We start from the raw sequence: 24,697 nt of genomic DNA, 5'->3' as shown, positions 1-24,697 counted from the left end.
GTAGACAAACTTAAGTGTTAAGCTTGTCGAGAGCAAGTGGGTTCCAAAACTCCCATATCCTAAAGCTGTCTCAATCTTCAATCGGATGTATATTTATCCCATGTCTAAAATCTCAAACCTTATCCACTTTCTTGTCTTCAAATAATAAACAAGGTTTTGAAAAGGTATTGGTGACATGGCGTGCTTATCATTCATGGCCCTCAACCTTGTCAATACGATGTAATTTTGATTTTTTTCATTATATTTAATAGTAATTATTAATGGAGTAGCCAAATTATAATTATTTAGTAATTTAGAGGTTATTTTATTACATTTTGAACATTAAATGACTAAAATAAAAATAACTAATAATTTAAGGGCTAAATTATATTTTTTTCTAAAATAAACTAATATTATAGCAGGAGAAAATGTCTATCCACAATCCACGTGTCCACCCCTCCACCGCTACAATATAAAAACCGTTACTGATTTTCCTGCCAGTTTCCCTCCCATAAAAATCTTCTCGCGGCCTCGCTCCTCTCTCCTCTGTTAACCCCAGATCCCAAACCTCCTCACAGAAACAATGATAGGGAACACTAAAAAGCGGCATCGCGCGTCACCCACCGCCAGCACAGCGAGCGTGTTCTTCAACGACCCCTCCACCGCCGACGTCATCCTCCGCCTCTTCGTGGACCCAACATCCATCGCTCCAGACTCCGATGACTCCTCCTCATCCAACAAACAAAACGAGCAATGCGACGACGTTGAGATCTACCTTCACTCCCACGTGCTCCACCGCTCCAAATACTTCTCCGCCCTCCTATCCGACCGATGGCAACCACACGAGCCAGGTTTGAATCCGACGCCGTTCAAGCTCAACCTGGGGGTCCCACCCACCCCTGGGTCCCTCCAGTGCCACCTAACCGTGCTCCAGCTCCTCTACAGTTCCGATCACTTCTGTTCAATTGATAGCGCCTCCACCGCGCTCGATCTCCTCCCCATCGCCTTGGAGCTTCTCTTCGAAGACTGCGTCAAATCCTGCGTCCAATTCCTCGAGGCGGTGCCGTGGACCGAGGACGAAGAGAACCGGGTGTTAAACCTAATCCCATTTTTGAAAGAGGAAGAGAGTAAAGAACTCCTCGCTAGGGTTTTGCCCGGGCGAAACGACTCATGCGAGGAAATGCTGCACGGGCTGGTCTCTTCGGCGATCCATAATTACCCAAACATGGCGTTCGTGAAAGCCTTCGTGGCGAAGCTTTTGAGAGACTTCTCGTCGAGGGACTCGGCCAAGAGGGTCCTGGAGAGGGCCTTCGAGACGAGCCTCAAGGTCGTGAAGGAGTCCTTGGAGGAGTATTCAAGCCCGGACTTCAGAGGGGACCACAACGAGACAGAAGCAATACAGAGGCTGAATCTGCATACGGCCTTGACGAATGGCAAGCATTTGCTGTGGCTGGTGGAGCGCATGATCGAGCTGAGGGTGGCCGATGCGGCCGTCAAGGAGTGGAGCGACCAGGCGTCCTTCACAGCCGATTTGCAGAGGGCGTTTCGTGATGATGCGTGGCGGAACATCGTGCCCGGGTTGCCGGCTGTTGTGCTCAGATGCACCTTTAAGCTCGCCAATGCGGTCGCGGCAGGCACCATTTTGGCCACCAGACAGGTATTTTGCTTGAGAATTAGCTTGAGCTTGTTGCATCTATTATATACAAAGTACACATTTTGATATTGGTTGATCATTCATTACCGCGTTGCACGGTTGCATTGATGAACTAGCATGCTTTTGGATTACATTTATGGAAAGACAAACGGATTAAGAATGGGGTCTCAGCAAATTGTTGGAATGGTTGTAAAATACGTTAGTAATGTGGGATCAGGTTAAGTTTGTTAATATATTTTGGTAGATGTTGAATATATGCAGTGATTTACCTATGTGAGATATTTGGGTATTTGTAGGTTTAATCCATCTGGGCTTGTCCCACATGATTTGATGAAGCCAATGATTTAGGTTAAAATTATGAGCTACAGGCCTACAACGACTTTGTTCTCTAAAATAGTTATGCGGGTCTAGATAGCCGGTGCTGGATCTTGGGTTCTTAGATTTGGGTGAAACATGGGAAAATTGGAAATGGGAGGTCTCATTAATCTATTTGAATCGCTTTAAACATTGATGATAATACTTATCATGTATCATATCGGTAATGACTTATGCTGTATAAGCAGTGTTCAGTGCCCTATTTTCTGAGCATATTTTTATGTTTTCTTGACTGTCAACTTTGACATTGTCACCATGGATCGGCTTCATAGCCTTTTGCTGATGACACAGTTTTCCTCGAAACTGGCTCCAACTCAATTTATTAAACTAACGTGTATTCTTAAAGCATGTAATTCTCATGCGCATTTTTAATGATTTGTTCTTTCCCTGGTAAGTTGATGAGTTGGGGAACTAGATTTGGCTCCCAACTCTTGTGCCGTTTTTCTTAAGGGAAAAGTATTTGGCAAATAATAACAAGAGGCTAAATCTAAATTCTAAAAAGCGAAGATTTGGAAGGATGCAAGTTAAGCTACAAAATTAGTTTGATGAGCTAAATCCCTATTTTCCTGAATTTGCATTCTCATGTGAAAGTTATTTCATTGTTTGCCATCCCTGTAAGGTTTGTCTCCTTTAAGTCCATTTCCCTCCTGGTCTTCCCCTTAATTATTAACAGTTTTTGTCAGTAGACATGTATTAACCTCAGGGTGGAGGTTTTTAGATTGTTGAAACAGAATCTTTGCGTTATCTGAAAATCCCCAAGACCTTTGATCTGATGCTACTCGGTGTATATAAACTCAAAAGATGGCAGTTAGATGCATTAATTAAATTGAAAGTAAAGTGTTTTCTTGTTCTTCAGGTTAGAAGGAAGCTTGTGAAAGATTGGCTTCCTGTTCTTATAGTGTGCAAGGATAATGTCTCGCCCATGTCCCCCAGTAACAAATCACTCTACCTGGAATTGGAGGAAACATTCCTGAGAATAATCTCGACGCTGCCCATGTCAGATGCACAGGAGTTGTTGCAGCAGTGTCTCAGCTTCTCAACCCGAAATGTTGAAGATTGCCCACACTTGTTTGCAGCATTCGACACCTGGTTCCGGCGCACAGCCCGACCTCCACAGACCGAAAACTTCTTTTAGAAAGTACTGGTGTTTATGCTGTGGTTGTAGATAACCGTTGTGCCATGGTGCTGCTGTCATTACAGAGATTTAGCCTTTTCTGTCAATATTGTGCATATTAAGTTATTAACCAGTGTTCAGATGCTCAGAACATCGTGTGGACTGTGTACATAAAAACTAGGATCTTTCCACCTCTGCAAACAGAAGCAAGCCTGATTGCCTTTGATATCTTCCCTAGTATCTTTCTGATCGTTTTCCTGACTACGTTTGATTTTCAAGTAAAATAATAGAGCCGTTGTTGATGTAATTATTAAAATAAGAAACAAAGACCACTTTGGATTTATGTATTTGAAGTTAAAAGAGTAAAGTAATCCTAGTTTAATTTTGTTTGTTTCTCCACACAGCTTGGCAGTAATGCCACCAAGCCATGTGATGGCTGCCGATACGTGGCCATTGGACAGGCAACCACTATGGGGTCTCTTTGCCTATCCCATTTCGATTTTTGGGTGGAACGCTTTGGAATGATTGGGACCTTCTATCCTTGAGAATCAGTGTCATCCATGCCCCTTTGTTTCTCTCCTCTGCACTTTTGTGACAACCCATATGTAGTGGGAGGGAGGGGCTTGTGAATTCCTTCTTTGTAGTAATATTTTCACTATATTTAGCCTCTAAAATTCTAGATTGCCTCCCTCTAGCTTTGCTTTTTATTTATTTATTTATTTTTTTTTCGTATTAGCTTTTCATGATTATAAGATAACCCTCTCCTACGTTATGATTATGTCTTTACTTCATTTTTTTTTTATAAAAATAAAAAATAAAAAATTATATTGTTACTTTTCAAACACTTTCATAATCAACAAAATATGTCCTTCAGTTTGATATTGTTTACTGCAATTTATATTATGTCACTCATAATAAGTAAACTTACATTTACTTATCAAAAAAAAATAAGTAAACTTACATTTGTGATACATTGTCTTGCCGCCCAGTTATTAGTTGTTTAGACAAGCAACCGTCACATTAATAAAGTTTCACAACAGATTTTAATTTAAGAAAAATGATAGACTTATAACTAGTTGACACATATTGGCACGTAATTAAAAGAATATTTTTTTAGTGGCTAAAGTAACTCTAATCACATGTTGGCAAGTTGTAAAAGTTTCTACGTACGCTTAGAGGTGACGAGGAATAATGGAGTGATATATATAGCATTACTATTAATAGACTGTTATATAGTTATAATAACATAACAATAAAAATCAACCATTAGTTTTTTTTTACAAGTGCTTATCTGAATGCTAATTTTTACAACTGTACCGTCAAATTATATGATAATCGTATAACAGTCTACTAAATAACATTTCATAGCCTCCACATATGTATATTTATGTTTACACGAGCACACATTTCCTAGCTCTGCCATTGATTACTAGTAGCCTAAAACTAGAATCATGGCAGTATTGTCAATAATTATGCGAAGGCAACAAAACAAAATAGGTACGAAGACACAAGTTGGAGTCATGAAGGGATCTACACTTCTTCCATTATCAAACACTACTGCAATCAACACCTTACAAAACAAAAGCAGAACTTCACAGATACAGAAGGCCGCAGCAGAAAGCAGTAGCTAGATGAGGATCTGAACACACTAACAAGATCATTCCCTACAAAATCAAGTGCAAGAGATGCCGAGAGGTTTCCTGCTTTTATTGTTGTACATTTGAAACGAATGGTCCTTTTATATCAGATGAAAGGTTTAGTCCCAATAGAGGCCAAGAAATGCTTGAACTCATGCATTTCCTGCACTTAATTGCAAACTACATGAGCCTCCTCATTGACAACAGGGACATGCAAGAACTACCATCAAGTTAGCTGTCTTTGGATCATGGGAAAGTTGAATTTGGCAAGATGGGAAAACAGGGAAAGCCAGGATTACAGTCGCCTCCTTCTGAAGTTGCTGGTGGTGCCTTGGTATGTTCGAACAAGCAAGCCCACTCCAATTCCAATTCCAAGACAAACGCTAAGGCCGATACCGACACCCACCCTCACCCCAGCATTGAACCATGAAAGCTCTCCATCTTCACCTTCAAAATATGCTGTCCCGGAGTATAGGTTGTTGTAGTCGTCTTCGTTTTCTGGTTTGTGGTTTGGGAATTCTGACATCTGCAAATTCAATGAAAACCAAGCAGGATGCTAGGTTAGTAAAGCAAAATTTAGTAGCAAAGTAGAGTGTAAGCAAGCATAAAAATATACTTGTTGAAGAAATATTTGCTAGTTTCCCAAGTAAAATACCAACCATATGAGACAAATGTTCCCCAGTATGCTAACAAAATTACGAAAACTGCATGGAAGGCAATAAATCAAATCTCTAGCTGCAATAACAATATCAAGTATTGCCACGTTTGGGCTATTGCAACAACTAGACACAAAAGCAACCCTCCAGTTGACTTCAACTAATCAAGAGAAGGACAGAGAAGAGATTGTGTAAGCGGTCATCACTGTGAAATAAAGTGCCTGTGGAGTTGGAATATCTTGTACGTACCCAACCGTCAGAGTACTTGAGAATTGTGAGGTACCCCAGAGAAGTGCAAGTGTGTTTAAGAGGCAACATATATCTAAACAGAGAAAACTGTGTAGATCAGCTGATATACAAATGAAATTCACAACTGTGGCAACTCAGACAGTGCAGCACAGAGGGGGTCAAAAAGATATTGGATTTCGCAGATAGAGGAAGAATATTAGCATAATCCATCCATATCCATAGAAGTATATCCTGCAATTATCTGAATACAATGCAGTACAATCCAAAAGATAAGTTCACCAGATAATGTTCCAAAGACTCCATAAAACTTCTTTCTGGGGTTAGCATCATTTGACTCCTTAACAAAGCAGGTGGTCATTGGATATTGTTTATGGCAAGCTTTAGCAGGTGCTGGTGGAAAGAAAGCAACATGAGGAATCAAGCATATCTACACCATGAGCAAACTACAATCTATAAAAAGTGATTGAATTCAAGGTGATATTAAAGAACAAAACAAAAAATCTCCACTGTTTCAAGTCCAGGGTCTGGGTGTCTAAAAGGACATACAACTTGCATTATCATTTGTGTCTGTACACATATTACCTAGAAAAGCCATGAAAGACTGCAGAAAATAGGATAAAAGATATTTCTATTATACAGCTCTTTCAAATTCTAGTAAGTTGCTAAAATAATGTAACACATAACAAAAGGGTAGCATCCTATTAATTCATAGCTTCAAAACATATGCCAGTACCTATCCTTCTGAACTGTCTAGGATAAGAATGTATATGCCTGTCCAATACTTTATTCAACAAGAAATACTACAAGTAAGCGAACATTTAGGCAGCAAACATGGGATCAAACATGAGCAGGGCTAGTGCAACACTTACATAAGAGATGAACAGAACATCTAAATCTCAAAAAAGAATCCCATTAAACCCTTCAACTAACAGAATTAGATTAGCAAAAGGATACCTGCAAAGCAAGCCTAGAAGGAGCATCTTTCTGGCCTTCAGTTGCCTCATACTCAGGTATTGAATTCAATGTGCTCTTCCTCATATGCTTTTTTCGATGACTAAGCTGTAAAGTCTTTGTTAAGATAATTGGAGTGCCTGAAAAGGACCCTGCAATGTAGACCTCAATTGTAGGTGAAGCCAACTCCGGCCCCAACATTTGCTTCCCCTTAAAGAAGCCAGTGCCAACAGTCACATCAGATTCACAATTCATGCTCCATCCCTGGCCTGGATTGTACGGCTCTTTGACAAAACCATTACTATTGCACAATTCTAAAACCCCAGATAACATGAGAACATCCTTATCAAATACCTCAAACTTCACACTTCCTGTCATCCTGATACTATCAGTGCTCACAAAAGTAGCTTCTTCGGACTTCTTATCGCATCGATCTCTTCTAAGAAGGGTGGACACCCCATCAGAATATATGCTTGTTCTAACACCATTGACTTCAAGAAGTGTATCACGGTTGAGCGGAATATGGTTTAGGGTGAGGTACTCAGGGGTGGAATCATCAATCTCACATTTGCTAACTCTAACATAAAAAACTCTCAAATCAAGCCAGTGTAGAGAAACCTTGACGCAGGGTTGATAAGAAGAGTTCCTCATAACCATGTGGCCATTGTCGGTTGGCCCATTTCCATTAGACATCTCATAAGAATTCTCCATGACCCTGAAGAGTTTAATCCTCAGTGAAATCCTTCCACTTTAATAGAGTTTATGATTTGTGATGATTCATACAAATGAAACTCAAGCGATGAAAGAACAGCCGTGGCCATGTCAATGTGAATCAAGTCATCACAAAGCAATTTACACAGCATAATTTGGACACTGGAAAACCAACAAAGACAAGAAAGCAGAAACCCAATCAGTATGCAAGAGATCAGTATGCAAGAGAGAAGGGATCGGGAGTACGAATTTCTAATAGAAAAGAGATGAACAGAAGAATCTACATGAAGAAAATAAATAAAATAAAAATAAAAATAAAAACTTTTCTAATATAATGTCAGAAACCCAGTTCAGAAAGACAGGATACCTAAAAGAAGAGAAAAAAAAAAAAGAAAAGGAGCGAGCAGACCAAACCCAATTAAATATGAAACGTATCAAGATAAAGGGCTTGAACAGAAGAACATACCTTTAGATGACAACTTTTTACTTTCTGTAGGAATTGAACATTGAACAGCCAACAATTAATTAAGCAAAGCAGAGGCCAACGGAGGAACAACCACCAAACCAGAGGCAGAAAGAAAAGATAAAGAAGGGATAAGAAGACAGAAACATACTAGAGAAAAATCCAAAGAACAAAAATGTGAAACCCCACAAATATTCATGGCAGAAGCCGAACAATATGGTCCCATACTGATTCACACCCAATTTTAGGTGAAGTAAACATCACATCAAACTCAACTCACTACATACTGATACCATGCAATACAAACAAGAAAAACCCCAACAATATGAACAAAAATTAAATATCACCTACAGAGAAACATACCTCTTCACCACCAGAGCAACTAGACACTAGAGAAAGAATTTACAAATTCCTCTTTTTATTTGTTATTGCTGAAACTGCAATTCAGCGAAGATCAAACCAAACAAATTGTAGTTCTAACCATCTGATCAGACATCAAAGAAACAAAATAAAACCCCACAGATTACAACAAAATTGCCGGCGACATGCGACAAATAACCCGCGTCATACAAACAGACAAAACTCTCTCTCTCAAAGACAACCATAGAAACATACAAAACCACAAAAATTTACTTAATTCCCAGGGAAACTCACCGCGAATATTTTCATCCTCTGGTTGCCGCCTCTGCAATCCCAATAATCGAATTTGATCTAGACCAATAATCGAATTTGATCCTCTAGACTCTATATTGAGTACTGGCCCCTCACCAATAGAACAAAACAGAGCTTTCGATCTTCGGCAGAAAATTGTAGCCACGCAAAGTTCTATAATTTACCAAATTGACAGCTAAAAATGGGTGCTTTTAATTAATTGAAAAATCAATCAAATAAACAATTTGAGAACAACCCAAGTCCTCAAATTTCACAAATACTAATGGGTTGTTGTTTTGCTTTGATTTTAATGTTTGTGTCGTACTGGCAAGTTTTGAAGGTAATATTTATTAGAATTTGTTGGAAGTGGGGTCACTCTGCGTCTGATATTCTTCAGATCTTATCCGAGAAAGAGAGTAGGCAGGTTCACAAGGCCGATGTATTGAAAGGGATGGCAAAGCCTTTTATACGTAGGATTTATGAATCTACGAGCGTAGGCAGCTTCTCTTTCTCTAAAAACGGCAGTTAAATGTCAATTTTAACTGCTGCTTTTGTATGGTAAACTTCCATTACTACTACGCACACTTAAAAACTATTAATCACGTGATTGCAACGTGGAATGTTTAGGGCTTTTATTATAAACCCTTGCAAATTACTAAACTAGTGTGACAGTTTTCTTACATTGCTTGCAATTTACTGTTCATATTATTAGTAATTGTGAGAGAGTCTATCTAAAACTCACCAACCCAAATACGTTTTAAGTTGCCCAGTTACCTACTTGAAAAAATAAGTTCTATATCATGTCAAAAAAAAAAAAAAAAAAAATTCTATATAAGCTCTCTTATAATTATTATTTATATTGCTAGCAATTTAAACAATAAATTACTGAAAAATCTTAATATCTTATTTAGCTTACAGTGTTATACGCCATATTGATAAGTTGGCCGGTCCATATATCTTTAGTTTTCAAAGACGAACTTAGAGGGGATTGGTTTAGACCATGACTTCTCCTCAAGTTTTGAGTCTGACTGGTTCATATGTTTTAATATACATCTTTGGGCAAAAAAAAATTAGTTTGGTCCCTTGCCCCCTATCCAAAAAAGTAAGTATACAATTAAAGGTGGTCTCATATGGACAAAGTTCTCCTCCAAGGAAATTCCTTCAATCTAGTTTATAAAAATGACATGTGTCCTTTTAACATGTGAAATGTAAATAATTTTTTAATAGTAGGGGCAAAGTTGGAATAAATGTTATTAAAAATTTATGTACATCTCACATGTTATTAAAAAAATGGTTACATGTCACTTTTATAGATTAGGTTGAAGGAACCTCCAACCCAGTTTGGAGGAAAACTTTCTCCGTCCCATATTGCCTAGAAAAATAATTGTCCCATATGAATTTGGTTTAAATTTATACAAAAATTGATTATAATTGTCGGTTGATAAACAAGTTTTATGACCAAACAAGTTTTATTCATAAGACTTTACTGATCATATATAAAAATATATATATATATATATATATATATATATATATATAAAAGCACTAGAAAATAAATTATCTACTTGTAGTACTTGTGGTTACTGTTTATGTTTCCATCACAACTATAAAACGAGCATTTTCAACCGTAAATATTGTCAAAATTAGGTTTCGTAAAAAAATTAAATGTGAGTTTCTAATTGATTATTTGATATTATACATTAAAAGAGAAATTGTTAGAAAATTTAGTACATATTCAATCATAAATGATTTTTGGGATCTAAACAAATTTTTAATATGTGATTAAATTGAAAATTGAAATATATTATTAAGAAAAAATTATTTTGTGTTTTTTTTTTTTTATATTTTCTTAACACTGAATTGGTATTAATTTTATTTTTTATATATTAGTCTAATATTAAATCTTAATATATTTTTTTATCCCTATTTTGAACCTCTTATCTTAATATATTTATCATTCATGTTTTGGTTATCGATAAGAATTTCTGATACCATCCCTGTTTTTTCTAGCTTTGGATAGAGTCTGACTTGGACTTTTTTTCCTTTTTTCTTTTAAATTGGCTATGTTAATAGACAATGTTGTGGAAAAAACTGAATTAAAAAAAAAAAAAAAAACAATGTCTATAAATTCGCACACAATGACAACTAATTTGCCAGGAGATGATGTGGGATCTGGGTGGTTGCAGGGGTAGGGTCCACAACGGTCCACCTCAGCACACAGCAGAAGATGAGTTGTTGGAATACTCCACCATCACCCGCGAAAGGGATTTCTCAACACCAAGGAATATGCTAACACGACAAATGCATACACGTGGCAACATTTTACTTGTGACATTTTTTTGATCAAACGACAAATAGGCTCGAAGACGAAGAGTTTGTTTGAAATTGTGTTTGAGAAATAAAATTTTTAAATCAAAAAATGTTTTTAAGCAAAAGCTTCATTTTTAAACTTTTGTCAAAAGTACTCCACCATCACCTGCGAAAGGGATTTCTCACCACCAAGGAATATGCTAACACGACAAATACATACACGTGGCAACATTTTACGTGTGACATTTTCTTGATCAAACGACAAACAGGCTCGAAGAGGCTGTTTGAGATTGCGTTTAAAAATAAAATTTTTAAGTTAAAAAATGTTTTTGAGTAAAAGCTTCATTTTTAAGCTTTTGTCAAAAGTACATTTTGGTCATTTTTAGGTTTTTTAAACCCTTAAAAGCGCTTTTAATTTTTTTAACAAACGAATACTTTTTTCTTCAAATAAACTTTTTGAATGTTAAAAGTACTTTTAGGCTCTTCAAACGCAATTTCAAACGTGCCCAGAGTAAATGGAAGTACTAATTTTAGAAACTCAAAAAACTTAAAAAACTAATTCTATCTCTTTCAAAAACTCGAAAAGTGTTTTTGATGAACAAGAAAACCACGTAGACCATTTTAAGATTTAATCCAAAATAAAAAAAATAAAAAATTAGTGAATTACAAATTCCTTGCAACTACAATTTCCTATTATTTGTCAAGCAGTGCAATTACAGTCTTTGACCTTCAAAGAGGAAAACGTGAAAGTAGATCCTTATCCTGGCATGGACTTAAGGTCCATCCTCCGCTCATCCCTACTGTTACTCTAAACCCATTTTTTGGCCCCTTCTTATTTATTGTTTTTAAATTCTGTTTAAGTTTGTTGTTAGGAAGCAATCCCTCTTGATTGTTCTTTGTTTTCATGTAACCCTTTTTCCATTTGATTAGGAAAAAAAAAAAAAACTACGCAGCATCCGTTACATGAAAAACAACAATTTTGAGTGGACTTTTCTAAATTGAGTTGGAGAATTTTTTTTTTTCAATTCACCTATCTATCCATCTATTAGGTGGACGGTTAAATCACAGGCCCCAGAAACCATAAACATAACGAAGAACACCTTTTCAGCAGCTTTGCACCAAAAAAACCAACCTGTTAGCCTAAAATGGAACCTTTCAGATCTAATTTCCCTCTGCACACACACAGCCCCTACTGTTTCAGAACCAAAGAAGAGTAGAAAGCAATGGCCTGCTGCCATTGGACTTTCCATCAAAGCCTTTCTACAGAGACTTTCCTCTAAACATGCAGTCTTCATTGAGAAACACCCTCAAGGACCCAGACTGGGAACCCCACTTCCAAGAGGCTCAAACATTACTCCACCTTTCAGTTGACATGTCATTATATGCTCTAAAAACACATTGTTCATAAAAGAAGAGGTGAACCTGCTTCTTCTTTGGTTCTTACTCAAGCAGGGTGGAATCACTTAGGAATAGATGGGAAAGGAGGCTAAGATCACAAAAATCGTAAAGAAAGCCCTAGATCCCGTACCAATATCATCATCCTGCCAACAACTCTATCAAATTATCTTATCGATAAGAGTAATGCTATTTAGTAAACTCTTATACGACTGTCATACATATGAGATGACGTGACAGTGAAAATTAGCATTTGATTTTTTTTTTTTTTTTTTCCTTTCACTACCATATCATCAAGTTGTACGAGAATCATATAATAGTCTATTAAAATAGCATTACTCTATCGATAATTGGAGTGAAGGTTTTTGACATAACGATGACAATGGTTACGCAATTGACAACAGGAAAGTGAAAGGTTTTGACATAAACTACGACAATGGTGAGATCCACATTTGATTAATGTAGCATGCTGTCTAATTCTTGTGCCACAAACACCCTGGCAAATAAGGAAGTGAGCCAAGCAACTCATATCTGCGCTCTGATGTGGACGACACAATTAATTTCACATTCAATTGCTGACACATTGAAAGGGGTTACAAAGTTCATAGAGACATGGCATATCATGATATACAACGATTTAATATGTGGCAAAAAGCTGGTTGCAAGAACCATATATGTCCTCTTCTACAGAAAACACCAACAGTCAAGTAGGGAACTAGCAGAGGACACTTGAGAACTAAATTCCTAAAACACACATGTTATTCCTATACAAAGCAAATCAGCTTGAAAGGGGCATGCCAAAAGCCTAGGAATGTCCCAACTGAAAACAGTTCCTCAAAGTGCGTTAACTAAGATTTGTTGGATATGAAGCCTGGGTTCAGCGTCTAACCAAATGCGGACACAAGGACACAGCAGTCACATCAAAGGTTCAAGTTAATGCTCATTAATTCCTTTGGAGACAACGAAAGATACAGCTTTCTGTGCTTCAAGTATACCTCTAACCAGAAACAAAGATCCTAATGTTTCTGAATGTAAAGATTAGTAAGGAAAAAAAAGGACTTCCTGGTTATATTTCTTGTCATTTGCCTATGGTGTACATATAAATAATTACCACAGGCCACTTTGTCACCCCCACTACATGGCAATAATCATATAGTTACAAGTCTACCACACTACAAGCATTCAAGGGACCATCTCCAAGGAGCCTCCCATTAAAAGGAACACACATCCCATTATCACGTGCACACACTCTCCTCATTCCCTACTTACGCACATTCATTTCCTCTCCCACCCTCTCCATTCGTCTAAAATCTTGCATCAACAGCCTATATTTTTTTCCTTGAGCATCACACCCAGAATTTTCAAGACAAATGGGGGAAAAAAGCTTCAGCACACATTAAAATGTTTAATACCTATATATTAATAACATATAACTTCTTCTTAACCTTACAGAAGCAAAGAATAAAATGTCAAATATGGAGAAGTGTGTTCTTGGCCAAATGATGGCTTACACCGTACAAAAACCACAAATGGAAAGAAAAATCAAAGTGGACCCAACATGCGTGGTATAAAAACCAACCAAAACGCAAGCCAGTTAAAGTTGAAATGACTGAAGCCTTTAGCCTGTCACCGAGGAACTGCAAATTCTAGGAAATGCCATTGAAAAAAATATGTGAGACAATCAGTAGGTGAAGAAAACATAGAGAGAGAGAGAGAGAGAGAAGTTTGTTGAGTAGACACAAAGAACAAAACATGTTTATGAAGAAAGCCACTACATAAAAGAAATCAGTCATATCTTGAGAGGGAAATGAGAAGAAGAATTAATCATATTTTGGTTAGAGAACCAAAATAACTAATTCTGGATTTAGGTGGGGGGTTTTAAGGTGAGTTTTATGTAAGTTGTAATTAAGTCAAATTTAATCTTAATTTCCCTTATTTGGGTTAACAAGAGAGTTGTTTAAGAAATTCTAAGGAATTTAAACTTGGGATTTTGAGCACCCAAATCCCAATTTCAGATTACATTGAGAAAGAATCACTATACATATTCTACCAATTTTATCATTCTCATACCATCACCATTACCCTTCACACCGACAACACCACCATCATTGTCATTTGTCATGGTCACTGCTACCAGAACTGCCATAACTACCATCATCACCATTTTCAGCCTCTATGACCCACTGCCGACACTGCCCCACTGCCATCACTAATAGATCTCCTATATTGGTTAAGAGTGGCATAGCGCAACCAAACCTTACTATGGGTTTCGTTAAATAGAAGTAAGGTATCAAATTTCATGTTATTTTACTGCTCTATCTTTTTATTCTCTCTCTAAATATTCTTTGACCATGACTCTAGGCACTACCGAAGTTCAGAATACATTTGAGATCTTAAATTGTTTACTACACATACAAGAAATTAAATCTCATGTCTGCTAGTCATTCACCATCTCCACCATAAACGATTTCTAATTTTTTTAATCCATGTTCAATGGAAACTAATATTGGAAAACCTAGGAACTGCGACTGCATCTGAAGCCTTCTGAGAAAAAAAAAAAAAAAACACTCGAAAGAAGAACCTTAAATAATCACTAATCCTGTCAAACACACAGTATGAAACAGTGAATTGAAAAGATGTTATTGCTCTAAGATCCAAATACAACCAGTGCCAACTACTGATACATCCACATAATCCATTCTCTTGAAAAAAAAAAAAAAAAAAAAACCCAAAGATAACTGAATTTAGTAAGCTGGTTAAACAAGTTTGCATTTGCTGAACAATACAAATACCAACAAATTAACATTTGAGGATTTCTTCTTCCTTCCACAGAGTGAGTAAGAAATAAACACTAGCATTTATTGTCCCACAAAGATCCAGCAAGCCCCTGTCACAATGGTATTGCAAGTCCTATACCATGAAGTACAACAACAGGTCAGAATACACATAATTGCACCAATCAAGAGGCAACCATCCCGGCCGGCTGCCTGGAGTATAGAGTAACTTGTACCAAGCCACCCATTTAAGATTAAACATTAACGAACGATTATACCTTCCCAGAATCATAACAAGAAGCACAAAACGAGCCTTAACATAGCTCAAAGAGTAGACCACCAAACCAATAAATACACGATTCAAACACAGCCCACTTTGCAAATGATGATTAAAACCATTACCCACAACTTATTCACTAACATCCATGGCATATGATACATAACTAAATGAAGTACCTTGAGAAAGCCAGCTCCAGCAGGAGGAATTGACGGCGATGCTGGATTTGAGCCGAGCAGAAGCAATAGCGCTGTGAAGTGGCATCATCGATTCCACGCTCCCCAACACCAAAGCAATCCTAAAACAAGCAAAAATAACATGAATACTAATTATGAGAGTGTCAGATGAGAGCGGGTCTTAGAAAAGCTTGGACCTTGAAGCGCGAGGGATGGCTCTGGTTGTTGGAGAAAAGGCAGGAGGGGCAATGGGTTTGGGGCTTAGGGATATTTGGGTTATGGTTTTAGAGCGAGCGGCGACGGACCTCGAACCCGCCGTTATAGCTGATCGGCACAAGGAAGCCATTTCTGGTTCAGGGTTTTAGGTGAATGGATCGGAGGGCCATGAGGGAGGTCGCTTAAACCCTACCGAAACGAATTGCGATTAGCTTGAGTGAAACGACGCCGCATAAGGTCCCGCTCAAAGTGCATTTCTTTCATTAAAAGAAGGGTTAAATACTAAATTAGTCCCTAGGGTTTCACAACTTTATTTTTTCTCCCCTGGGTTTTCATTTTTATCACAGGAGGTCCCTGTGGTTTTGATAAGTGACCAAATTAGTCCATCCGTTAGTTGACCGTTAGTTGACCGTTAAACTGGACACGTGGACCAATCAGACGTCGACACGTGGCACATATATTAATTTTTTTTTAATTAAAAAAAATGTTTTTTTAAAAAAAAAAAATTAAAAAAAATATATTAAAAAAAAAAAAAAAAAAAAAATCGTAAAAAACTGGGGGTGGCCGAGCCACCCCCTTGGCAATTTGGGGGTGGCTCGGCCACCCCCTTTGGCCATGGGGGTGGCCTGGCCACCCCCATCTGGCCGGATGGGGGTGGCCGAGCCACCCCCTGGGCACCAGGGGGTGGCCGAGCCACCCCCTTGGGCCCCAAGGGGGTGGCCGAAACCACCCCCGGTTCCCACTGGGGGTGGCTCGGCCACCCCCATGGAGCCTTGGGGGTGGCCGAAACCACCATTGGGGGTGGTTTCGGCCACCCCCAAGGCTCCATGGGGGTGGCCGAGCCACCCCCAGTGGGAACCGGGGGTGGTTTCGGCCACCCCCTTGGGGCCCAAGGGGGTGGCTCGGCCACCCCCTGGTGCCCAGGGGGTGGCTCGGCCACCCCCATCCGGCCAGATGGGGGTGGCCTGGCCACCCCCATGGCCAAAGGGGGTGGCCGAGCCACCCCCAAATTGCCAAGGGGGTGGCTCGGCCACCCCCAGTTTTTTCCGATTTTTCTTTTTTTTTTTTTTTTTTTTTTAATATTTTTTTTTTAAAAAAAAAACATTTTTTTTAATTAAAAAAAAATTAAAAAAAAAATTAATATATGTGCCACGTGTCGACGTCTGATTGGTCCACGTGTCCAGTTTAACGGTCAACTAACGGTCAACTAACGGATGGACTAATTTGGTCACTTATCAAAACCACAGGGACCTCCTGTGATAAAAATGAAAACCCAGGGGGGAAAAAATAAAGTTGTGAAACCCTAGGGACTAATTTAGTATTTAACCCTTAAAAGAATGCCTTTTTTCAACAAAATTTTCTTTTAAACTTGAGTCGAAAGAATTTTCTTTAATTTAGTATATTTAATTTTTATATGTCATTTTAATTTAATTTATAATTTTTACATATATTTTAAATATATATCAATTTAATAAATTAAATTAAAGAACACAATTTTAACCCCACCTCGATAAAAACTTTTCTCTTCAATTAATATTTGAGCTATGATTAATCATATATTCCATTGTTTATGGAAGAAATCGATTCATACTAATCTTTATTCAGATGGTTCGGAAAAAAAATAATAATAAAATTATATATATATATATGTGTGTGTGTGTGAGAATTTAATTTATAAGGATTTATATATAAGGATTTATAGATAGATGAAGATCCTCTCAATTTTCGAGTGAAATCGAAAGATTTAATTATACAGTCAATATTAAATTTTCCTTTAGGTTCAAATTCGTCACTTCACTAACTATTATCCAATTAATTAATGATGTATCACGTCAGACTAATCATTAATGTCATGTACTTTTTACATAACATGTCATGTGCTAATTAAAAATATGACAGAAATTTTCTCAAAATTAGTATAGAGAAAATATTCTCAAACTCATGTAAAATAGTGCCAAGTGTTTACAAACATTTAAAAGGCACATTAAATTATTAACCTCATTAATAACAGTTTACTAATTTAGACTAAATTTAATATGCATTTTAAATATTTTTAGATACTTGTCACTATTTTATATGGGTTTGAGGATATTTCCTTTATACCAGTTTGAAAAAAAATTATGTCCTTAAAAATGTCACATAGGATCTTCTCCAGTCCATTATGGACTGAAAAATATCCAGTTCATGGCTAGAATTTCATCTCAGAAATCCTATAATCACAAATAGGACACATATCCCACTAATAAAAGTAATAATAAATTTTTTTAAAAATTTCTTTTAAAAAATAAGGAAAAAAAAAAAAGAAAAAAAAAGAGAAGGGGGTGGCCAGCCACCCCCATTTTGGGTAGGGGGTGAGCCACCCCCACTAGCCGGCCAGGGGGTGGCCGAACTATCCTCATGGCCTATGGGCGTTGTTCGGCCACCCCCATCTTGCAAAAAGGGGGTGGCCGAACCACCCCCAAGAGCCTTGGGGGTGACCTTTGGGGCAAGGGGTGGCTTCGGCCACCCCATACCGGCCTTGGGGGTGGTTCGGCCACCCCCTGGCCAGCCATTGGGGGTGGCCGGCCACCCCATTTTGGGTAGGGGTGGCTTGAGCCACCCCCTATGGTGGCCAGCCACCTCTTTCTTTCTTTTTTCTTAAATTATTATTATTATTTTTATTAGTGGGATATGTGTTTCATTTCTAGCCATAAAATTTTTGAGATGAAATCTTAATCATGAATTTGATATTTTCTAGTCTATTATAGACTGGAGAGGATCCTATTCCCATAGAAGTATTGAAAACTTTCATTCCATTTATATCTTTCTAGGCCGGGGTGAATTAGTCATTATCAACAAAATGAAAATAAAAAATCAATGGTCTGTAGGTACGGCCACAGTAGCCAAGTAGTGTGAGGATGAGATGATGATGCAATATGTAGCATTTTTCAAAACAATTTTATTTATTTGTGATATATTTATAATTTAAAGCAAATATGTCACATGGCATGTACAATTGACACAAAATGTGTCATATTAGAATTGTGTAGTATTAATTTATCCATCTAACATGACATACTCTTAATTAATTGGACAATAAGTTGATGGAGAAACTTATTTGAAATCGTAGAATCGAAGGAAAGTCTAAGGACCTAATTGTTGAAATTGATAACCTAATAATTAAATTATTTAATGTATGATCCGAGCAGAGTTTAAGCCAGAATTTTAAAATAACCTATAAAGATTTATCTATAGTATAAATATATAATATGTAATTATATAACACATATTATACAATATAACATATAATTATAATTTTTTTTTTTTAAATACCATTTGGCTCTTCCATTGGGAGCATATAAATATATAATATGTAACTATATAACACATATTATACAATATAACATATAATTATAATTTATTTTTTTAAAAAAAAAAAACCATTTGGCTCCTCCATTGGGATCATTCCCAATGGAGGAGCCAAATGGTATTTTTTATCTAAAATGACTAATCAAGATTTGTAAAAAAAACCCACATTGGATTAGCCAAAATAAAAAATAAAAATTGAATATTTGATTGGATTAAAAAAAAAAAAAAAAAAAGTTATATGTAGCAGCACTTTTCAAGGGAGCCATTTTATTTTTTATTTTTTATTGTTTCTCTCACATGTTTTTATCTTTTTTCCCAAAGCTTTTCCAACTTTTAAAGGGATCATTATGAGAATATTCTTTAACAATTTTTAATAAATTTTTTTTCATAAATATGATTGACATCACTATAAGAATATGGCTTTCATACTTAACGTTGGCAAATACGACACTTGAAAAATATAATTATTATAAAATACAACCGTTTCAAAAATATTATGGCAGTGTTTGCCAATGGCCTGGGTTGGTACTGTACCAGGGCCGCTACTGTAACACTTTTTTAGGAATATGTGTTTGATTGGTTTTAGTTAAAATATTTTGTGGGGAAAAGTAAAAAAATATATTTTTTATGGAAAAATGTAAAAAATTTGTTTTGTAGTTATTTTTTTATTTGAATAATAATAATAAAAATGATTGATGTGATATAGAAAGTAGAAATGTTGGGATTAATTTTGATGTGAAAAGATTTTTTTTTTTTTTTTGGATTGAGGAAGGGCCTGGTATAGTACCAGCCCAGACCATTGGCAAACACTGCCTATAGTTACAAAATAATTATTTGAAAAATAATAATCGTTGAAAAATTATTGTGTTAAACGAATTACTATTGAAAAAATAAAGAGTGAAATATGATTTTAGAAAATAAATAAAGATAGAATCAATAAAGAGTAAAAAAATAATATAGATAAAAATTTAGCTAATGGAATGTAGAGAGCCTTTAAAAATTCATAAGTTAAACTAGATAAAGTGAGTTTTAAGGAACTATTTTTCATAAAAAATTGGCTCATTCATTGAAATTGCTCTAATATACATACTTAAATTTTTATATATATAAACGAGCTATGGAGCTCAACCACGAGCTAACGAGCTGGTTGAGTTGAGCTTTAAACGAGCTGAACTCGTGAGTTTTTATCGAGTTTTATTGAGCGAGTCGAATACGTATCATATACTGATGAAGCAGATTTATATAGTAATGAACGTGTTTATAAAGTATTCAATTCAAGTCAAGCTAAACTGAGGGAGTTGTTGAAAGAATTAATTTATTTATAGCCATGAGTTTCATCAATATATACACATTATAAAAATGGTTTTTTCATTTTATATATATATATATATATATATATATATATATATATATATTTGTGTTTAATCTTATTATGGATTTTTTTTTTTTTTTTCTGCTCTTAATAAGCACTTACCAACGCGACGTCGCCTTGTTAAACTCAATTTCGCAAGTAACCAAAGCCATTTTAAAGCGACTTTCTCGACGTTGCTAACATAAACACCGCCTCTAAAACTAGTGCATACGTAGAAACGCAGCGTTTAGGAACCGACTCTCACATCTTCTGCAAACCAATCTCAACGATCCAAATCTTCTCCCACTGATCAGGTGGTCTCAGTTGCCGCTGTTCCTCTCTTCTCCAACAACAATCGCACACGGCCTGTAGAAGAAGAAGCAGAAGCTACTCGGCTTGGCAACCACCCGCAAATGGCTGCGATCTTAGCTCGGAAATCTCTTCAGGCTCTTCGCGCTCGCCAGCTCGTAAGAACTCTCATGCCCTAAACATTTCCGTTTCCCCCTTGTGCTCTGTTTGGCAGATGAGAAAACGTTGTAAATCAAATCGAAACCTATTTATACTGAGAATAATACGAGTTTTTCTTTTATTTTATTTTATTTGTGAATGTTTAGTTTCTCTCTCCGAGCCGTTTGCTTAAGCTAGTGGAGTTATTCATATTTTGTGATTTAATAAAAGCACGAAACGCAGAATCTGAAGCACAGCCATTTCTTCTCCTCGGTTTTCTCGGAATCCAACAGAAGGGATTTGTTTATTGTTTCTATTTTTTTTGCCCTAGCTTCTAATTGTTCAGGCAATTGTACAAATTGCCTTATTTTTGTTTTGGGAATTTGAGTGATGATTTTCTATTGTTCTTTCTCTGTGTGGAATAAATTTAGTTCTCCCTAGCTAAGAAAATTATAGAAAGGAACGTTGGTACAGGTTTAGGTAAATTGATATGGTTATTGAGGAGATATATAGGACAGTATATATTCTGAAGTTCTGGCTGTTTCTTTGACATTTAGTTTCACAGATGGGATGATCATTTTCACCCTAAAGTGTATCGTCATTATGTTGAGCATTACTTGCTGTATCCATTATTGCCGTTAATGCTCTCATCATTCTTTCACCATCAAATTGATGTGATTATTTTAAGGACTTAAATTGGATTTATATATCCTTGTTGCCTTCCCATTTGCTGTTGGATGTTACATAGTCTAATGCGTTTTCCTCTTATCCTCCATTGTTTAGGCAGTTTCTGGGCAAACATTGCAGGGTTCTCACCGTTATGGACTGCAGCTCAGTGCTCACCCATACTCCACCAAAAAAGGTTTGGTTTACTCTTTCAAGTCATATTTATGATTTTTTTGACTGTTTCTACTTTTACAGATTTTTGGATTTATGTTCTTCGTTTAATTCCTAGTAAGGGTTCTCTTCTATACTTCCATTGTATTAGGGGTGTGCCCCAATGGGCTTTATTAATGAAACAAAATTACTTACAAAAAAAAGTCATATTTATGATTTAATTATTAATTCAGATATTTAAAAAAGAAAATCCATGAAAATTGTATCAATGGTGAGTTCAAAGGTAATCGTGTAAGTTATATGATATGAATAAACTTATATGGTTCATATTGCTGGTTTAAAGATAGTGGAGGTCAGATTTTCATTTGGTTCTCAATTTTAAAAGAAATTTCCGGGGAGGTTTATTGAGAAAATAATGTTTTTGAGCGAATTTCATAAAGCTTCTTTGCAAGTTATCTTAAACAACCTTGTCATTTATAATTTACCTACTGTCTTTTGAGGGAATTTCATATATTGCCGTACTGCATATACTATGTTCTTTGATATTTGTGGTTCGTGTATGTTTCTAATACACCAACTACAGAGGATGAAGACAGAGAGAAACTAGCAAAGGAAATTTCAAAGGACTGGAGCTCTGGTATGTTGTACTTTTGGGAACATTTTTTTTCCCTTTTGGTTTAATTGATTTGCTACAATGTACCATGAATATTCCTGATCCTTTTTGAGTAAATGCAGTTTTTGAGCAAAGCATAAACACATTGTTTCTCACTGAAATGGTCCGGGGTCTGATGCTGACACTCAAGTACTTCTTTGATAACAAAGTTACTGTAAGTGTCTTCCTACACCCATTGTCCAGCATGGATTGCTAAAGCTTGATTTAAATTTCCTAATTTTTGTTATGCAGATCAATTATCCATTTGAGAAGGGCCCTTTGAGCCCTCGTTTTCGTGGTGAACATGCCCTACGTCGATACCCAACTGGAGAGGAACGTTGCATTGCATGCAAACTCTGTGAAGCGGTAAGAGGTTTTTTTTTTTTTTTTTTTTTGGGTAGTTATTATAGGCTAAATCAATATCGGTCGCAATATCTTCATCTCCATCACATGGGGATATAAATTCTTTTGTGTCTTTATTTTTCTGGTCCCTAGTTGAATTACTTTTTGAGTTTGTGGATGTGGACTCCTGGGCTGGCAATGGCCAGTGACAGCCTTGTTATCTTAGATAGTGCCTAGAAGCCTGGTCCTGTCATTGCAAATTACTATTCCTGTTTGACTACCAAAACTTGAGTGGATTTTTGGCCAATTTTCATCTGTGTCTTTCAAAGTTTTTGACTTTATGGCACACTTAATAATTTGCACACAAAGTCTCAGCATGTGCGTGAAAACTTGAGGAGTTGGAGAACTAGATATGATGATCCATTATTGATCAATATATCGTTATTCTACCCTGCTGATCTGTAATAATTGTTGACTGCATTCAAAAGCTTGTTCAAATCACAACATGGGAAGGTATCCGTGAGAATATGTATTTGGCTGATACATTGACCATGTCAGACTTTGCTAGAGTTAGTATGATGTGGAATCCAACTCGGAAGTTGATAAATTTGAATCTGCCCTTATATCTAAGAAATGATATAATCTCTCATACAAATGTCAGTAAAATCAGCTAGATGTGGCAATTTTTGAATGTATGTGATACATTTTTTCTTTTGAACCTCAATCTATTGATTTTAGGCTTATGGTGAATGGGTGACATTAACCAATATTTAAATTCAGTCAACAGTATGCATTCAAATGTCGGAGTTTCTGTTAAAATTTCTCTCAAGATACATTCCCTAATCTAGCCTTGAAAGTAGGATTCAGGCTGGTATCTCCTCTAATTTAATATGTCGTTTTAATCTCACAAGCAATTGTTTTTCACTAGATATGCCCTGCACAAGCAATCACAATTGAGGCAGAGGAGCGAGAAGATGGTAGCCGTAGGACTACTAGGTACAGGATCTTTCTCGCTCTCTTTCTCCCTCTCTCTCTCTCTCTCTCTCTCTCTCTCTCTCATATTTGTAGTTTTCCAGGTACGATATTGACATGACAAAGTGCATCTACTGTGGATTCTGCCAAGAGGCATGCCCTGTTGATGCCATTGTTGAAGGACCCAACTTTGAGTTTGCAACAGAGACTCATGAGGTTAGTATGCATACTTTCTGTAGAATCATGACAGTTAAATCCAATAATAAATTGAACTGATTCTTATATTCCTTCATTGTTACAGGAACTTTTGTATGACAAAGAGAAGTTGCTTGAGAATGGGGACCGTTGGGAAACCGAGATTGCAGAGAACCTCAGATCCGAAAGCCTCTACCGCTGAATGTTCCACCCATTACTTCTCCCTAGCTGATACTTGCATGTTCCTCTTTGGCAATGTGAAAAATAAATAGATCTGTCTCTGGATCTTGAATTTAACCTCTGTAACTTGGCTTGTGATGTTGTTTTTGAATACATTCTTAATATGATGGATAAATTAAAAATGCAAGGGAAACAGTTTCCTTTTGTAAAATCCTTTTGTTTTGGTTGAGGACACCATTTGTAAAGTTCTTGACATTTGTGAAACCTTTCTTGAAGAGCATTTAAAAGAGAAGGTGGACACATTGGTAGTCCACCTAGGCATTTGACATTGTTATGAGTTTTTTTTTTTTTTTTTTTTTTTTTGGGGCTCTTCTGAGCAATTGCTATGCGTGCTTTGGATTCCTCGGAGAACCGGTATAAGCTTGAAGCTAAAGCAGCTCTTTTAGCTTTCATTAAAGTTAAACAGGAAGGTAATCTGGTTCTTGAGGTGATGCTCTTAATGTGCTAGAATCATTTCGAAATTCTTCTCACCTATTCCTGATTGGTCTAGCGAATATCAATCGGCTCCCTTTCTCTTTTTGTTTTTGTTATTCTTATATTTTACTTGTAAAAAGAGAGGCCAATATAGCTCTGTATCTGAATGAAGTTTTTATTCGACAAAAAAGAATGGTTCTTTAAATCGTAAGTGCAGAATGTTAGATAAATTTGTTCTGACGTGACATGAGGGTAAAAACTGTTTTAAAATGTATTTTCTAGTGGAGTTTGTATTTGAGAAAATGTCTTTA

At 36.5% G+C, this 24,697-nt stretch overlaps 4 protein-coding genes across 7 annotated transcripts; 2 read left to right on the top strand and 2 right to left on the bottom strand.

Moving 5' to 3' along the window:
- The first annotated feature begins 519 nt into the window (after positions 1 to 519).
- LOC132185312 (BTB/POZ domain-containing protein At1g63850) lies at positions 520 to 3,465 on the top strand. Its single transcript, XM_059599105.2, has 2 exons — positions 520 to 1,636; positions 2,865 to 3,465. Exons 1-2 carry the CDS (start codon positions 563 to 565, stop codon positions 3,141 to 3,143), a joined length of 1,353 nt encoding a protein of 450 aa, XP_059455088.2. The 5' UTR covers positions 520 to 562; the 3' UTR covers positions 3,144 to 3,465.
- A 975-nt stretch (positions 3,466 to 4,440) lies between these two features.
- On the bottom strand, positions 4,441 to 8,811 carry LOC132183588 (uncharacterized protein At1g01500). 4 transcript variants are annotated; one of them, XM_059596953.2, is made up of 3 exons: positions 8,444 to 8,811; positions 6,619 to 7,330; positions 4,441 to 5,285 (listed from the first exon to the last, which is right to left on the bottom strand). In XM_059596953.2, exons 2-3 carry the CDS (start codon positions 7,324 to 7,326, stop codon positions 5,055 to 5,057), a joined length of 939 nt encoding a protein of 312 aa, XP_059452936.1. In that variant the 5' UTR covers positions 7,327 to 7,330; positions 8,444 to 8,811; the 3' UTR covers positions 4,441 to 5,054. The 4 variants fall into 4 exon arrangements, with proteins under 4 accessions (XP_059452936.1, XP_059452909.1, XP_059452927.1 ...); XM_059596926.2 differs by having other exon boundaries at positions 6,619 to 7,488; positions 8,444 to 8,810; XM_059596944.2 differs by lacking the exon at positions 8,444 to 8,811 and adding an exon at positions 8,153 to 8,398 and having other exon boundaries at positions 6,619 to 7,488.
- A 5,952-nt stretch (positions 8,812 to 14,763) lies between these two features.
- On the bottom strand, positions 14,764 to 15,832 carry LOC132166906 (envelope glycoprotein). Its single transcript, XM_059577762.2, has 3 exons — positions 15,570 to 15,832; positions 15,376 to 15,494; positions 14,764 to 15,055 (listed from the first exon to the last, which is right to left on the bottom strand). Exons 1-3 carry the CDS (start codon positions 15,716 to 15,718, stop codon positions 15,036 to 15,038), a joined length of 288 nt encoding a protein of 95 aa, XP_059433745.2. The 5' UTR covers positions 15,719 to 15,832; the 3' UTR covers positions 14,764 to 15,035.
- Positions 15,833 to 20,555: 4,723 nt separating this feature from the next.
- LOC132184243 (NADH dehydrogenase [ubiquinone] iron-sulfur protein 8-B, mitochondrial) lies at positions 20,556 to 24,246 on the top strand. Its single transcript, XM_059597804.2, has 8 exons — positions 20,556 to 20,754; positions 21,518 to 21,596; positions 22,155 to 22,208; positions 22,307 to 22,398; positions 22,476 to 22,589; positions 23,494 to 23,561; positions 23,642 to 23,753; positions 23,839 to 24,246. The coding sequence occupies exons 1-8, from the start codon at positions 20,701 to 20,703 to the stop codon at positions 23,932 to 23,934; spliced, it is 669 nt and encodes a 222-aa protein (XP_059453787.1). The 5' UTR covers positions 20,556 to 20,700; the 3' UTR covers positions 23,935 to 24,246.
- The last annotated feature ends 451 nt before the right edge of the window (positions 24,247 to 24,697 follow it).

The sequence above is a fragment of the Corylus avellana genome, chromosome 2 (genome assembly GCF_965113065.1).
Source record: "Corylus avellana chromosome 2, dhCorAvel1.hap1.2, whole genome shotgun sequence".
NCBI lineage: Eukaryota > Viridiplantae > Streptophyta > Magnoliopsida > Fagales > Betulaceae > Corylus > Corylus avellana.
Note: the sequence above shows the minus strand (reverse complement) of the source record. Positions and strands in the feature narration are given on the sequence as shown.

Coding starts and splice junctions, on each gene's coding strand:
- LOC132184243 (XM_059597804.2), top strand. CDS start 20,701: ATGGCTGCGATCTTAGCTCGGAAATCTCTTCAGGCTCTTCGCGCTCGC. Junction 22,399..22,475: donor TCTTTGATAACAAAGTTACT/GTAAGTGTCTTC, acceptor TTTGTTATGCAG/ATCAATTATCCATTTGAGAA. Junction 22,590..23,493: donor CATGCAAACTCTGTGAAGCG/GTAAGAGGTTTT, acceptor GTTTTTCACTAG/ATATGCCCTGCACAAGCAAT.
- LOC132183588 (XM_059596953.2), bottom strand. CDS start 7,326: ATGGAGAATTCTTATGAGATGTCTAATGGAAATGGGCCAACCGACAAT. Junction 5,286..6,618: donor CTTCTAGGCTTGCTTTGCAG/GTATCCTTTTGC, acceptor TTGAATTTGCAG/ATGTCAGAATTCCCAAACCA.
- LOC132185312 (XM_059599105.2), top strand. CDS start 563: ATGATAGGGAACACTAAAAAGCGGCATCGCGCGTCACCCACCGCCAGC. Junction 1,637..2,864: donor CCATTTTGGCCACCAGACAG/GTATTTTGCTTG, acceptor CTTGTTCTTCAG/GTTAGAAGGAAGCTTGTGAA.
- LOC132166906 (XM_059577762.2), bottom strand. CDS start 15,718: ATGGCTTCCTTGTGCCGATCAGCTATAACGGCGGGTTCGAGGTCCGTC. Junction 15,495..15,569: donor GCCATCCCTCGCGCTTCAAG/GTCCAAGCTTTT, acceptor TGCTTGTTTTAG/GATTGCTTTGGTGTTGGGGA. Junction 15,056..15,375: donor CTGGAGCTGGCTTTCTCAAG/GTACTTCATTTA, acceptor TTCATGGTATAG/GACTTGCAATACCATTGTGA.